Below are 16,451 nucleotides of genomic sequence, written 5' to 3' on the forward strand. Positions count from 1 at the left end.
CTGCTCAATCCATTAGTTATGAAATACCATTAACTTTTTGTGTGCTAGCAATATCTCTACGTGTGATTCGTTAAAATGGATCTTTTTCCTATAAAATCCATTAACTATTTATATTCCTTTTCTTATTTAGTATTTGGGTTGGTAAGTTAAACTAGATAGCTATATGAGTGAAACAAAACAACTTATAAATTTGTAGTAAAAAGAAAAAATCTCATTTCCTACGTACAAGAAAAAAGTGGAAGTAAACATAAGCAGTGTAAACTCTTTATCCCAAGGTTGATATTTTTTAATTAGTCATCATATCTTGAAGCGGCCAAGAATAAAGGATTCACGATATGGAATTCCATTACTAGAATATTCCTAGTTATTATATTACTATAACTTAATAATCCATAAGAAGAATCCACCAAAAGTTAGTGAAGGGTTAGGAACACTAAAGTACATAAAGGATTAGTAATGGAAAATCTAAAACATTAGAGATTTTTGCCCATAAAAGGAATCATAATAAGGACTTGCAATTTGTAGAAATTATCAAGTAGTACTTTCTTCGAATTCCGATCCAGAGTATGTTCCCATTCACTTGTTAAGGAAATGGCTATCAAGAACGAATTAACCCTTTATCCATTTTTTTCAATACCCCTCCCTGGGGAAAGAAGAATAGTAAAAAAGATATGGAGTGCTCTAGAATTTTTTTTCATTATTTCCTTCCTCTATCCATTATCCATATTCATGCAGAATTGCTCATGAACTAATACCCAACTCTTTCCATTTATTAATTGAATTCCTATAACAAGTAACAAGTGTTTTATTCCAAGATTAAGTTATTACTGAACAAAGAAAAATTTTCTTTATATTATAAAGGATGAGATCAATTCGGAAGCGCTTTTTCTTATTCTAGCAGACGGAATTCCTTTGGTCTAATTTAGGACTTTCAAATCTATTTTATTTTATCTAATTCTATCTACGCCCCAGGGGCTAGGAACAAAACAGTCCTTTCCTTTTTCTGATCATAGAGAAGCCGTATGAAGCTAAGGTTTCATGTACGGTTTTGAAATAGCGGTGGGAACTGTGATGTTATCATCGACTATGATTATCCAACAGTTCAAGTACAGTTGATATAGTTGAAGCACAGTCAAAATACGGTTTTTTTGGATGGAATATTTGGCGTCAGCCTATAGGTTTTCTGGTTTTTTTAATTTCTTCTTTGGCAGAATGTGAAAGATTACCCTTTGATTTACCAGAAGCGGAGGAAGAATTAGTAGCAGGTTACCAAACTGAATATTCCGGTATCAAATATGGTTTATTTTATCTTGTTTCTTACCTAAATTTATTAGTTTCTTCTTTATTTGTAACAATTCTCTACTTGGGCGGGTGGAATTTATCTATTCCCTATATATCCTTTTTTGTTTTTTTCCAAATGAATAAAGCAGTTGGAATTTTGGAAATGACAATGGGTATATTTATTACATTAACTAAAGCTTATTTATTTCTCTTCATTTCTATCACAATAAGATGGACTTTACCGAGGATGAGAATGGATCAGTTATTAAATCTTGGATGGAAATTTCTTTTACCTATTTCCCTGGGCAATCTCTTATTAACAACCTCTTCTCAACTTGTTTCACTATAAATAAGATAATACAATAATAGTAAGAATATTTTCAACACAAAAGCTCTCTCAAACAAGAGAAAGAAACATATCTTTTTCATAGATATTTAGAATGAATATGTTCCCTATGGTAACTGGGTTCATGAGTTATGGTCAACAAACAATACGTGCTACAAGGTACATAGGTCAAAGTTTCATAACTACCTTATCCCACACAAATCGTTTACCTATAACGATTCACTACCCTTATGAAAAATCAATTACACCAGAGCGTTTCCGAGGGCGAATCCACTTTGAATTTGATAAATGTATTGCTTGTGAAGTATGTGTTCGCGTATGTCCGATAGATCTACCCGTTGTGGGTTGGAGATTTGAAAAGGATATTAAAAGAAGACAATTGCTTAATTATAGCACATTACTTAGCACAACTAGGAAAATAAGATAAGATAAAGATAAGCAAGACTAAAAAAATATTCGTCGGAATAGCGGAATACAAATTAGATGAATAAATATTATTAATGAATATGTATCACAATCCATCTCGAGGTATTTGGATCAATACCTATTCGGTGGATCTTTTTTTTTCTCTGCCAGGAACCAGATTTGAACTGGTGACACAAGGATTTTCAGTCCTCTGCTCTACCTACTGAGCTATCCTGACCTTTTCTTGTGCATCATCCTAGTAGAGTATTTGTATCTATGTCAATTAAAAGGACTAAAAATTAATTAAAGTATTTCAAATTCTAAATTTGAAAATGGGGGGGTAGTCCTATGCATTGTGCATGGTTTACTTAAATAAAACTTAAAAATAGAGTGAATAACCAAGATTTCTTGCCGATACTCTAATAAAAAAGAAATCTATTCAATGAATAGGATAAGATCCATTGAGTTCTCTTCGCATTCCTTTGTGAAAGAGTAGAATGAGAAAGCTAATGAATCTTAAACCCATTGATAAAAAGAAAAAAAAGAGGATAAATAATATAGTATAGTTAGGGAATAAAAGAGGATTTGGGGATAGAGGGACTTGAACCCTCACAACTTATAAAGTCGATGGATTTTCCTTTTACTAGAAATTTCATTGTTGTCAGTATTGACATGTAGAATGGGACTCTCTCTTTGTCCTCGTCCGATTAATCCACTTTTTTAAAGATCTCGAAAACTTTGAATTTGAATTGAAGAATTTGATTATTCAATATTCGATTGGAGTGGATTCACAATAATGAAAAAAAATTATGATATGAGTTTTTATGAGTTTTTTATTTCATAATCATTATCATTTCTAATTTCATTTTTAAAAAAAGATAAAGAACCTATATTATAATTGTAATATAATATGAGTTCTGTGATTAATCGTTTGCTATGTCAGTATCTATACGTGTTTATTAAATGTATAAGGTATAAAACCCCTCTTTCTCTAATTTAGAATTAGAAGGAATTCCACTAACAACACAACGTAATTAACTCGATTCGTTAGAACAACTTCCATTGAGTCTCTGCACCTATCCTTTTCCTTTGTATTCTAGTTCGAGAACCCCTTGTTTTCTCAAAACACGGATTTGGCTCAGGATTGCCCTTTTTTAATTCCAGGGTTTCTCTGAATTTGGAAGTTACCACTTAGCAGGTTTCCATACCAAGGCTCAATACAATCAAGTCCGTAGCGTCTACCGATTTCGCCATATCCCCATTTCCCTCTTCTTTGAGACCAGGATTCCTTGTGTAATTTCATCCATCTCTTAGTTTTTTTTGAATCATTGAGTTCATCACTCAACGTAGTCTAGCAGTTCAGTTCGACTCTATTTGAGAGACCTCGCTTGCTTATTGCAATTCAGAATTGAATTGATTCTATCCTTGATGTATTTGCAATTCAATCCGAATCAATATATCCAAAAGTTTTTATCTCCCCCACCTCCCGTCTTACTTTTTTATAGTATTCAAAATTATACTATAACGCTTGATATTTATTCTTTTTTTCTAATCAGAATTAGCAATTTTATTTACTCTAACTCTATGTTCCCCTTAGTGAAATATTAATCCTCAAATTATTAACAAATAATAAAGTCTATAATGATCGAATGAAAATACCAATAAATTCTATAATTTTATTTTTTAATATCCTATAGTTAAGCATATCAAGCTAACTTTATCTTTAAGAAGTTTTAGTATTTTTTTATTTTTATAAGTATAACTTCAAATTTAGAACTAGTTAATAGCTAAGATCAATAACTAATATCTGAGATTTTACGGATTTCCTATACTATACCTATTTCTATTTGTTACACTATTTCCGTTATGTAAGCCCACTTAGCTCAGAGGTTAGAGCATCGCATTTGTAATGCGAGGGTCATCGGTTCAAATTCGATAGTCGCCTTTTTTTTCTCTATCGATGTTCTACGAACAAGAATCTCTTTTTTTCTGAATTAAATGGAGAATCCAGGATCTTTTATGTTTTTTACCTTACAATTTTGCTAGATACAAAACAATAAAATAAATAATATATATAAAAAAATAAAGATTTTGATGAAATTCCATTTTTTGGGGTACTTTAGTTGATTTTACTCTGTTTATCCTGTAGTTTAATTCAGTTTTAATTTCGATGTATTCTGTAATGTAAATACAATGAAATTAATTGTGTAAAATGAAATTTCAATAAAATAAAAAAGGAGTCTTCATGTCCCGTTATCGAGGACCTCGTTTAAAAAAATACGCCGTCTAGGAGCTTTACCAGGACTCACTAGAAAAACACCTAAATCCGGAAGTAATCTTAAAAAAAAATTCAATTCTGGGAAAAAGGAGCAATATCGTATTCGTCTTCAAGAAAAACAGAAATTGCATTTTCATTATGGTCTGACAGAACGACAATTACTTAGATATGTACATATCACTGGAAAAGCAAAAAGGTCAACAGGCCAGGTTTTACTACAATTACTTGAAATGCGTTTGGATAATATCCTTTTTCGATTGGGTATGGCTTCAACCATTCCTGGGGCCCGCCAATTAGTCAACCATAGACATATTTTAGTTAATGGTCGTATAGTCAATATACCAAGTTTTCGTTGCAAACCCAGAGATATTATTACTACGAAAGATAACCAAAGATCAAAAGGTCTGGTTCAAAATTATATTGCTTCATCGGACCCGGGGAAATTGCCAAAGCATTTGGCGATTGACACGTTGGAATATAAAGGACTAGTAAATAAAATCCTAGATAGGAAGTGGGTCGGTCTCAAAATAAATGAGTTGTTAGTTGTAGAATATTACTCTCGTCAGACTTGAACTTAACGAAAAAAGGAAAGGTTCATAGAATTTTCTTCCCCTTCCCCTTTCCCCGAACTAAATCGCCCTAAGACCATTACCATTAATTCGTATTTTCCCATCAACTAGCTAAAATTGATTAACCCTAGGATTAGGATCCTTTTTTTCTTTTTTCCTCTATGTGTATTTTACATACCACAGTAATTTGCTATAGAGAATTTCTAATTTCTATTAAGTCAAAATAAGATAATATAAGATATTATATTATTGCTGGAAAAAATTGTTATTTGATTTGATACATTGTGATCCTTAAAGTTGATGAATTAATAAAAACGGAAAGAGAGGGATTCGAACCCTCGGTAAACAAAAGTCTACATAGCAGTTCCAATGCTACGCCTTGAACCGCTCGGCCATCTCTCCTACATAACTTATTATGGAAAATAAACTGAGTGAATAGCGAGTTTTCTTATTCCTGCAGTACAGGTACAACCGCAACCACTCGGGGGTTCCATAGTTCTATTGGAAAAATTCCTTTTGATCTAAGTGGAAGGATACAAGATTTTTTACTAGAAATTGCGCTCGCTATAAAATAAAAGTTTTAATTTGGGTTTTCCCGCAACTAAAGAAAAAGAAAATGGAAGAATTCTTCTTATTGCATAATAAAATAAAATAAAGAAACCTTAGAATTCCGTTTGCATAAGATACGCTACACCATACTATCGAAATCAAAAATAGGGTATGAGACAATTAATAAAATAACTTTGAAAACATGAAATAGTTGATAACATAAGTTGTTGTTTAGAAATAGGAAAGTGGAATGAAATCCAGTCTTAGTCAAATATTTCATATCTCTTCGTGTCCAAGCAGAAGGAAAAGGATACAATTTGAGCTGAGCGGAAAATCCATATCTCTCTTATCCATTTAAAGCATATGGATTTAGAGTAGAGCATATGGATCAATTTATTTATAATTATAAGAATCGAATGTGTTTGTTTTTATGTTATTTTGTGAAGGAATGAAAACAATTCTATATAGAATGGGTTGGGAATTATGCCTAGATCCCGTGTAAATGGAAATTTCATTGATAAGACCTCCTCAATTGTAGCCAATATTTTATTGCGAATAATTCCGACAACTTCAGGAGAAAAAAAGGCATTTACTTATTATAGAGATGGTGCGATTTGACTCTTTTTTTTGCTTTTTTTAGCCCTACCTATACCTCAGTCTTACGAAAAAGAGAAGGGGTTGGCATAGAGAGAACCAAATTTGTAAAGCAAACAAACCCACGCTTCGGGAAGGTGAGGCGAACTAACAATTCCTTCTGTCGTGTATCCTCGATTGATGCGGCTTCAGATACTTCAATTGTAGATTTGAGTATTGAGCGAAAGGTTACACCTACAGGATATGGTATGGTATGGATTACAGGCCAATCCTACTCTATTAGTATCCATAGGCAGCATAGGGGATAAAAGCACTACACCTAGAAATAGGAATCAACAAGAGAAAAACTTTGTTAGAAATTACCCCTTTCCTCATCGGTATCAGGGCTGGGAAGAATGGTTGGGATAACAAACAACCATCAAGTTTGTACTTTGGATACCCCTATAACCATCAAAGATCGTTGAAGTAGCTAATTCCTCTAAATAGGAGGCGTTGAGAACAAAGAAATTATTGGAGCTATCGTTTTCCTCTAGCATTAATGGAATTCATTGGTGTTAAGAAAAACCTCTTGTGGGATGGTTGGCTAGAGATTTCTTGGAAAAATACCAGCCCCTTTCGGTTCATAATGAGACGGGACTAATTCTATTTTGATTCTATAGATTATTTCGGTTAGTACTATTATGTACAGAAGGGAGGAGCCGTATGAGATGAAAACCTCATGTACGGTTTTGGAACGAAGATTTTTTGAATAGAATGAACGACCGTAACGGATGTTGGCTCAATCTGAAGGAAATTATGTGGAAGCTTTGCAAAATTATTATGAAGCTACGCGACTAGAAATCGATCCCTATGATCGAAGTTATATACTCTATAACATAGGCCTTATACACACAAGCAATGGAGAGCATACAAAGGCTTTGGAATATTATTTCCGGGCACTAGAACAAAACCCCTTCTTACCGCAAGCTTTTAATAATATGGCCGTGATCTGTCATTACGTGCGACTATCTCCACTATAGAAAGAAAAAAAATAGAGGATCAAATTTTCTAGTAAATACTAGAAAAAAAGGGCTTTCTACATAGGGATCGTAAAAACAACGATTTTTCCCTATCAGCTGTAGGAAGGAAGGACACTTCACGAGAATCAAAAAACGAAGAAAGTATGGCCTATACTACTACTCTATGGATAAAGTTTCTCAAATTGATAGAGAAAGCACCGTAAAGATCAATTAGTGAGCGACTGGGTCGATACAACTAAAAAAAACTGCTTACTTATCCCATGATATGGGGCAAAATTTAGGAATCCGCTTATGTAATAGAGTCGATCCACTAAGGGATTAAGCAGCGGTGTTGTATCAGATCCCAAAGATAGTAAGTTCTTTTTTCTTTCTTATGGTATGGAAAAAAGTCTTTTTCAAGGATTCTATAGAGATTTCATATATGAAACCAGGATAGTTACCTTTCAGAAAATTTGAACGAAGGCTCTATATCTATCTATGCTTCATTCTTCTGAAGGTGGGAAAAAAGATCAAACTGATTATTGATAAAAATTAGGGTATGAAACTTAGGTAATTAATTTCTTCTGCTTAGACCCAAGAACAAATTGGATCGATTTTTGATAAATCGAATTCAGTTAAGGTAGGGGAAATTCAGATAGCAATTTCTGAGCCGTATGAGGTAGGAAACTCTCAAGTACGGTTCTACGGGAAGGAACTTCCTATTCCGACCGAGGAGAACATGCCATTCTACAGGGTGATTCGGAAATTGCGGAAGCTTGGTTTGATCAAGCTGCTGAATATTGGAAACAAGCTAGAGCGCTTACTTCGGGAAATTATATTGAAGCACAGAACTGGTTGAAGATTACGAAGCACTTTGAATTTGAATAAGACCATGCTCCTTATTTTTCATAAAATGGGTGGTTTGGTTGTTGATCCATTAATCAAATAAATTAGGTCGTAAGATCGAATCAAGAATTTCATTATATCCATTTCTTAGACCTTCTATTTTATATGATATTTCATAAGAATAAACCATAGGGATAGGGTCTAGAATAGAAGTAATAAAGTGAATAAAAAGAGGGGGCAATCTAAATATTGCTAATATATTAGGACCATCTTATTAATAATTCTAATGAGTTATCTTGGAATTTAGAATCAAATAAAAAACCCTATATTATGCTCAAGGAAAGTAGATATAGATAGGAACTTATGCCTTAAAAAAAATACACTAGAAAAATACACTAGTTTCTTAAATTAAAAATAAAAAATATTTTTTTCTTACGTCGAGAAATATTTGTTTTTCAAGATAAACAATGTCCGTTAGGCACCTAATCTTTATGTCATAATAGACCCGAACACTTGCCTTGGATTGACTTCAATATATAATTGCTCCAGTGAATAACTAAAAAAAAATGGAAGGATGTTAGATAGTAAAGAAAAGAACTAATCACAATATCTATCTTTCAATATCTATCTTTCAAAATCTATCTTTCAAAAAATATATATATCTTTCAAAGATTCACTAAAAAGACAGTTGGCGGGTCTCTTTGTGTGTCTTGTCCGGAAAGAGGAGGACTTAATGATTATTCGTTCGCCGGAATCAGAAGTAAAAATTGTTGTGGATAGGGATCCTGTAAAAACATCTTTTGAGGAATGGGCCAGACCCGGCCATTTCTCAAGAACACTAGCTAAGGGCCCTGATACTACCACTTGGATCTGGAACCTACATGCTGATGCTCACGATTTCGATAGTCATACTGGTGATTTGGAGGAGATTTCTCGAAAAGTCTTTAGTGCTCATTTCGGGCAACTTTCCATTATCTTTCTTTGGTTGAGTGGCATGTACTTTCATGGCGCCCGTTTTTCCAATTATGAAGCATGGCTAAGTGATCCTACTCACATTGGACCCAGTGCTCAGGTAGTTTGGCCTATAGTAGGGCAAGAAATATTGAATGGTGATGTAGGCGGGGGTTTCCGAGGAATCCAAATAACCTCTGGTTTTTTTCAGCTTTGGCGAGCATCTGGAATAACTAGTGAATTACAACTCTATTGTACTGCAATTGGTGCATTGATTTTTGCAGCGTTAATGCTTTTTGCTGGTTGGTTCCATTATCACAAAGCCGCTCCCAAATTGGCCTGGTTCCAAGATGTAGAATCCATGTTGAATCACCACTTAGCGGGATTATTAGGACTTGGGTCTCTTTCTTGGGCGGGGCACCAAATTCATGTATCTTGACCAATTAACCAATTTCTTGACGCTGGGGTGGATCCTAAAGAGATACCACTTCCTCATGAATTTATCTTGAATCGGGACCTTTTGGCTCAACTTTATCCTAGTTTTGCCGAAGGAGCAACCCCTTTTTTCACTTTAAATTGGTCCAAATACGCAGAATTTCTGACTTTTCGCAGAGGACTAGATCCAGTAACCGGTGGTCTCTGGATGACCGATATTGCGCACCATCATTTAGCTATTGCTATTCTTTTCCTAATCGAGGTCATATGTATTGGACCAATTGGGGTATTGGCCATGGACTTAAAGATATTTTGGAGGCTCACAAGGGCCCATTTACAGGACAAGGCCATAAGGGTCTTTATGAAATCTTAACAACGTCATGGCATGCTCAATTATCTCTTAACCTAGCTATGCTAGGCTCTACAACCATTGTTGTAGCTCATCATATGTATTCTATGCCTCCCTATCCATACCTAGCTACTGACTATGGTACACAACTTTCCTTGTTCACACACCACATGTGGATTGGCGGATTTCTAATAGTCGGTACTGCTACACATGCAGCAATTTTTATGGTAAGAGACTATGATCCAACTACTTGATACAACGATCTATTAGATCGCGTCCTTAGACACCGCGATGCAATCATATCCCACCTTAACTGGGTATGTATATTTCTAGGTTTTCACAGTTTTGGCTTGTACATTCATAATGATATCATGAGTGCTTTAGGCCGTCCACAAGATATGTTTTCGGATACTGCCATACAATTACAACCTATCTTTGCTCAATGGGTACAAAATATCCATGCTACTGCGCCTGGCGTAACAGCTCCTGGTGCAACAACAAGTACTAGCTTAACGTGGGGAGGCGGCGAGTTAGTAGCAGTAGGTGGCAAAGTGGCTTTGTTACCTATTCCATTAGGAACCGCAGATTTTTTAGTCCATCACATTCATGCATTTACCATACATGTGACTGTATTAATACTTTTGAAAGGTGTTTTATTTGCTCGGAGTTCCCGTTTGATACCCATAAAGCAAATCTAGGTTTTCGCTTTCCTTGCGATGGGCCTGGCCGAGGGGGAACATGTCAAGTATCCGCCTGGGATCATGTTTTCTTAGGTTTATTCTGGATGTACAATGCAATTTCGGTAGTCATTTTCCATTTCAGTTGGAAAATGCAGTCGGATGTTTGGGGTACTATAAGTGATCAAGGGGTGGTAACTCATATTACAGGGGGAAACTTTGCACAGAGTTCCATTACGATTAATGGGTGGCTTCGAGATTTCTTGTGGGCACAGGCATCGCAAGTCATTCAGTCTTATGGTTCTTCATTATCTGCATATGGTCTTTTTTTCTTAGGTGCTCATTTTGTCTGGGCCTTCAGTTTAATGTTTTTATTCAGCGGCCGTGGTTATTGGCAAGAACTCATTGAATCTATCGTTTGGGCTCATAACAAATTAAAAGTTGCTCCTGCTACTCAGCCTAGAGCCTTGAGCATTATACAAGGACACGCTGTAGGAGTAACCCATTACCTTCTGGGTGGAATTGCCACGACATGGGCATTCTTCTTAGCGAGAATTATTGCAGTAGGATAGTGGCTAGGAGGATTTGAAAGGCATTATGGAATTAAGATTTCCCAGGTTTAGCCAAGGATTAGCTCAGGACCCCACTACTCGTCGTATTTGGTTTGGTATTGCTACCGCACATGATTTCGAAAGTCATGATGATATTACTGAAGAACGTCTTTATCAGAACATTTTTGCTTCTCACTTTGGGCAATTAGCAATAATCTTTCTATGGACGTCCGAAAATCTGTTTCATGTAGCTTGGCAAGGAAATTTTGAATCATGGATACAGGATCCTTTACACGTAAGACCTATTGCTCATGCGATTTGGGATCCTCATTTTGGTCAACCCGCTGTGGAAGCCTTTACTCGAGGAGGTGCTGCTGGTCGAGTGAATATTGCTTATTCTGGAGTTTATCAGTGGTGGTATACAATAGGATTACGCACCAATGAGGATCTTTATACTGGAGCTCTTTTTCTATTATTTCTTTCTACGCTGTCCTTAATAGCGGGTTGGTTACATCTACAACCCAAATGGAAACCAAGCCTTTCGTGGTTCAAAAACGCGGAATCTCGTCTCAATCATCATTTGTCAGGACTTTTCGGGGTAAGTTCTTTGGCTTGGACAGGACATTTAGTTCATGTTGCTATTCCCGCATCCAGGGGGGAGTACGTTCGATGGAATAATTTCTTTGTATTACCCTATCCCCAGGGGTTGGGACCCCTTTTGACGGGTCAATGGAATCTTTATGCCCAAAACCCTGATTCGAGTAATCATTTATGTGGTACCGCTCAAGGAGCCAGAACTGCCATTCTAACTCTTCTTGGGGGATTCCATCCACAAACACAAAGTTTGTGGCTGACCGATATGGCTCACCATCATTTAGCTATTGCATTTATTTTTCTCATTGCCGGTCACATGTATCGAACTAACTTCGGAATTGGGGACAATATTAAAGATCTTTTAGAAGCGCATACTCCTCCAGGGGGTCGATTAGGGCGTGGGCATAAGGGCCTTTATGACACAATCAACAATTCGATTCATTTTCAGTTAGGTCTTGCTCTAGCTTCTTTAGGGGTTATTACTTCCTTAGTAGCTCAACATATGTACTCTTTACCTCCTTATGCATTCATAGCACAAGACTTTACTACTCAAGCTGCTTTATATACTCATCACCAATATATTGCAGGGTTCATCATGACAGGGGCTTTTGCTCATGGAGCTATTTTTTTCATTAGGGATTACAATCCGGAACAGAATGAGGATAATGTATTGGCAAGAATGTTAGACCATAAAGAAGCTATCATATCTCATTTAAGTTGGGCTAGCCTCTTTCTAGGATTCCATACCTTGGGCCTTTATGTTCATAACGATGTCATGCTTGCTTTTGGTACTCCAGAAAAGCAAATCTTGATCGAACCTTTATTTGCCCAATGGATACAATCTGCTCATGGCAAGACGACATATGGGTTCGATATACTCTTATCTTCAACGAATGGCCCCGCTTTCAATGCGGGTCGAAGCCTATGGTTGCCCGGATGGTTGAATGCTGTTAATGAGAATAGTAATTTTCTTTTCTTAACAATAGGACCTGGGGATTTCTTGGTTCATCATGCTATTGCTCTAGGTTTGCATACAACTACATTGATTTTAGTAAAGGGCGCTTTAGATGCACGCAGTTCCAAATTAATGCCGGATAAAAAGGATTTTGGATATAGTTTTCCTTGTGACGGCCCAGGGCGCGGCGGTACTTGTGATATTTCTGCTTGGGACGCATTTTATTTGGCAGTTTTCTGGATGTTAAATACCATTGGGTGGGTTACTTTTTATTGGCATTGGAAACATATCACATTATGGCAGGGCAACGTTTCACAATTTAACGAATCCTCCACTTATTTGATGGGATGGTTAAGAGATTACCTATGGTTAAACTCTTCACAACTTATCAATGGATATAATCCTTTTGGGATGAATAGTTTATCGGTATGGGCGTGGATGTTCTTATTTGGACATCTTGTTTGGGCTACTGGATTTATGTTCTTAATTTCCTGGCGGGGGTATTGGCAGGAATTAATTGAGACTTTAGCATGGGCTCATGAACGCACACCTTTAGCTAATTTAATTCGCTGGAGAGATAAGCCCGTGGATCTTTCCATTGTGCAAGCAAGATTGGTTGGATTAGCTCACTTTTCCGTGGGTTATATATTCACTTATGCAGCTTTCTTGATTGCCTCAACATCAGACAAGTTTGGTTAATTTAGTTTGTTTTTTTGTACTGTATCAGCACCTAGTTCATTACTCTTGATAGAGAGGGAGGATCTGCCTTTTTAGATTTCTTTTTCTATTTATTTTTCCATCTAGGATTAGAACCGTATACTTGGTAATAATAGCAACAACATATTATGGCAAAAAAAAGTTTGATTCAGAGGGAGAAGAAGCGGCAGAAATTAGAATAGAAATATCATTTGATTCGTCAATCTTAAAAAAAGATAAGAAGCAAAGTTTCTCCCTTGAGTTTGAGTGAAAAAACTAAAATGCGAGAAAAATTGCAATCCCTACCGCGTAATAGTGCACCTACACGCCTTCATCGACGTTGTTTTTTGACCGGAAGACCTAGAGCTAACTATCGACATTTTTGGCTATCCGGACACGTACTTCGAGAAATGGTTTATGAATGTTTGTTACCGGGTGCAACAAGATCCAGTTGGTAAGGATAAAATACCCTTTCGTATTTGTATGGATTTCTGGAATTGATAATCATAGAGGAGCCCTCTTTACCATTTTGTATAAATGGACTATTCTATTTGTATAGATATTGGTAGAGGGGCGTATCCAACCCTCTTTTATCCACTAGTTACCCCTCTTTAGTTTAAGAGTATAGAGCAGTTTGGTAGCTCATAAGGCCCATAACCTTGGGGTTGCGGGTTCGATTCCCACTACCGGCTCCATACTCCTTTATGATATATGCATGATATAATATATACATCATGCATTTGTATCTGGATTTTTTGATTTCCTAAAAGAGTTTTGGTCTAACAGTTTTTTCTCGGAAGAAGAAAAATAAATAAAAGAAAGAATAAAATATGAAAGAAAAGCGTCCATTGTCTAATGGATAGGACAGAGGTCTTCTAAACCTTTGGTATAGGTTCAAATCCTATTGGACGCAATCTTATTTCTATCTATTCTTTAAATAACTATACTAAACTAAAAACAAAGAAAACTTTCTTGCATGATTCAAATGAAAAATCTTTCTCAACGATTCCTATTCTACTAACAAGAGTAGACATGCAAAATTTATTTGTTACTGAAGAGAAAACCGTTCCAGCTGTTCCTGAATAGCTTTCTTCAAAAGGATTTCCGCTTGCTCGGTGAATTTCTTGGAATTGAGGTTTAGTATCTTTTAGATGTTTACGTAACTCATCCAGAAATTTATTTACCTGTTCAATTTCTAACGAATCAAGATATCCTCTTGTTCTGGTATAAATAGTAGCTATCTGCTCTTCCACTGGGAGAGGATTTGCCTGGGATTGTTTAAGCAATTCCCTTAATCGTCGACCCCTTGCCAATTGATTCTGACTTGTTTTATCGAGACCAGAGGCGAATTGTGCAAAGGCTTGTAACTCTGCGAATTGAGCTAGTTCCAATTTTGATTTGCCAGCTACTTGTTTCATGGCTTTAATTTGAGCCGCGGATCCTACTCTGGAAACAGAAATACCCACATTAATAGCGGGTCGAATTCCGGCATTGAATAGATCCGCAGATAAGAATATTTGTCCATCTGTAATGGAGATTACATTAGTAGGAATATAGGCGGAAACGTCTCCAGATTGAGTCTCAACTATTGGTAAAGCGGTCATACTTCCTTCGCCTAAAAGAGAATTTAATTTAGCGGCTCTTTCTAAAAGGCGTGAATGCAAATAAAAAACATCCCCTGGATAAGCCTCACGGCCGGGAGGTCTTCTTAATAGAAGGGACATTTGGCGATAAGCTTGTGCCTGTTTGGAGAGATCATCATAAATTATTAAAGTATGCCGTTCGCGGTACATAAAATACTCAGCCAGGGCTGCTCCCGTATAAGGAGCGAGGTATTGTAATGTAGCAGGTGAATCCGCCATTTCAGCTACTACAATAGTGTATTCCATGGCCCCCTCCTCATGGAAAGTAGTTACTACTTGAGCTACGGAGGATGCTCTTTGATCGATAGCTACATAAACACATATTACACCTTGCCCTTTTTGATTGAGAATTGTATCTGTGGCTACTGCTGTTTTGCTAGTCTGTCTGTCCCCAATAATTAACTCTCGCTGACCGCGCCCTATAGGGATCATCGAATCGATAGCAATAAGCCCTGTTTGAAGAGGTTTGTATACGGAACGCCTGGAAATTATACTTGGAGCAGTAGATTCAATTAAGCGAGATTCGGAAGCTATAATTTCGCCTTTCCCATCAATAGGTTTAGCCAGAGCATTTACAACACGACCCAAGTAAGCCTCACTCACGGGTATCTGAGCAATTCTTCCTGTTGCTTTTACAAAACTTCCCTCTTGTATCATCAACCCATCGCCCATTAATACAATCCCAACATTTTTGTATTCCAAATTCAGAGCAATACCCCTAGTACCTTCTGCAAATTCGACTAATTCACCTGACATTATTTCACCAAGACCTATAATACGAGCAATCCCATCCCCCACTTGAACTACGCGACCTATATTCTCAATCCCTACTTTCCTATTATATTGTTCAATACGTTCGCGGAGAATTTTATGAATTTCGTCGACTCAAAGGGTTGCCATTAGTGTTTCTTGACTCTTTTTTTGGAAGCAAGGGGAAAAATAATGCCTAAATTCTAAACGAAAGTAGAAGTTCAAGGCCTAATTAATTTAATTATCTCTTCCATTCCAGGGACCCGAGAATGCCAATATTAGCACGAATCGTACGGAAATGTAACTCGGTATTCAAACAACTATTCAGAGTTCCTAGAGCTCCTTGTACGGCCTGTTGGAAAACCCGCTGTCGGACCTGATTTATTGCCCTTTGTTTTTCAAAATAAAGGGTTTCGTTTTTAGACTTTTCCAATTGTTCCAAACTAATAGAAGTAGCATTAATCAAATTTGCTTTTTCTCGTTCTATCTCAGAGTATCCATTCATTCGATACTCATCCGCTTCTAGTTCGACTTTCTGTAATCGAATCCGAGATTTTTCGAGTTGCTCAATGGTCCCTCTACGGAATTCTTCTGAATTTCGAATAGTACTCAAGATCCTCTATTTTCGATTATCTAATAAATCTTTTAATGAAAGTAGATTATTTTGTAAGTTTACAACTTTTATGATCTCTTCCCGAACCAAACATGAATCTTTCGATTCATTTGGCTCTCACGCTCCTTATTTTTTTTATAGCTATTTCCATATCTTTTTTTTAAGTAATGAGCCTATCCTCTATCTTCTTTTTTATGTTTATATTTCAATATACCGAAACCTATATAAGACTAGATAAATATTAAGAGGACTCTTCCGCCTAGATAAAAATATATCATGGTCAGCAAAGTTGTTTCTTTATTTTTATTTGCCCTCTTTAATAATTTCAATTTCATTAAGAAAAACTAACTAAATAAATGGAAAATGAAAAT

General features: G+C 36.2%; 1 protein-coding gene, 3 non-coding genes and 1 pseudogene across 4 annotated transcripts; 2 read left to right on the plus strand and 3 right to left on the minus strand.

Annotated features, from left to right (window-relative positions):
- Nucleotides 1-2,197: 2,197 nt before the first annotated feature.
- On the minus strand, nucleotides 2,198-2,270 carry TRNAF-GAA. Its single transcript has one exon. It is a non-coding gene; the product is annotated as a tRNA-Phe (tRNA).
- Nucleotides 2,271-5,194: 2,924 nt separating this feature from the next.
- TRNAS-GGA lies at nucleotides 5,195-5,281 on the minus strand. The gene has a single exon. It is a non-coding gene; the product is annotated as a tRNA-Ser (tRNA).
- A 5,002-nt stretch (nucleotides 5,282-10,283) lies between these two features.
- LOC119348437 (photosystem I P700 chlorophyll a apoprotein A2-like) lies at nucleotides 10,284-13,214 on the plus strand. The gene has a single exon (XM_037616549.1). It carries the CDS (start codon nucleotides 10,876-10,878, stop codon nucleotides 13,075-13,077), a length of 2,202 nt encoding a protein of 733 aa, XP_037472446.1. The 5' UTR covers nucleotides 10,284-10,875; the 3' UTR covers nucleotides 13,078-13,214.
- A 701-nt stretch (nucleotides 13,215-13,915) lies between these two features.
- TRNAR-UCU lies at nucleotides 13,916-13,987 on the plus strand. Its single transcript has one exon. It is a non-coding gene; the product is annotated as a tRNA-Arg (tRNA).
- A 59-nt stretch (nucleotides 13,988-14,046) lies between these two features.
- LOC119348438 lies at nucleotides 14,047-15,632 on the minus strand (annotated as a pseudogene).
- Between the last annotated feature and the right edge of the window lie 819 nt (nucleotides 15,633-16,451).

This window comes from Triticum dicoccoides, unplaced genomic scaffold (assembly GCF_002162155.2).
Source record: "Triticum dicoccoides isolate Atlit2015 ecotype Zavitan unplaced genomic scaffold, WEW_v2.0 scaffold92528, whole genome shotgun sequence".
Taxonomy (NCBI): Eukaryota; Viridiplantae; Streptophyta; class Magnoliopsida; order Poales; family Poaceae; genus Triticum; species Triticum dicoccoides.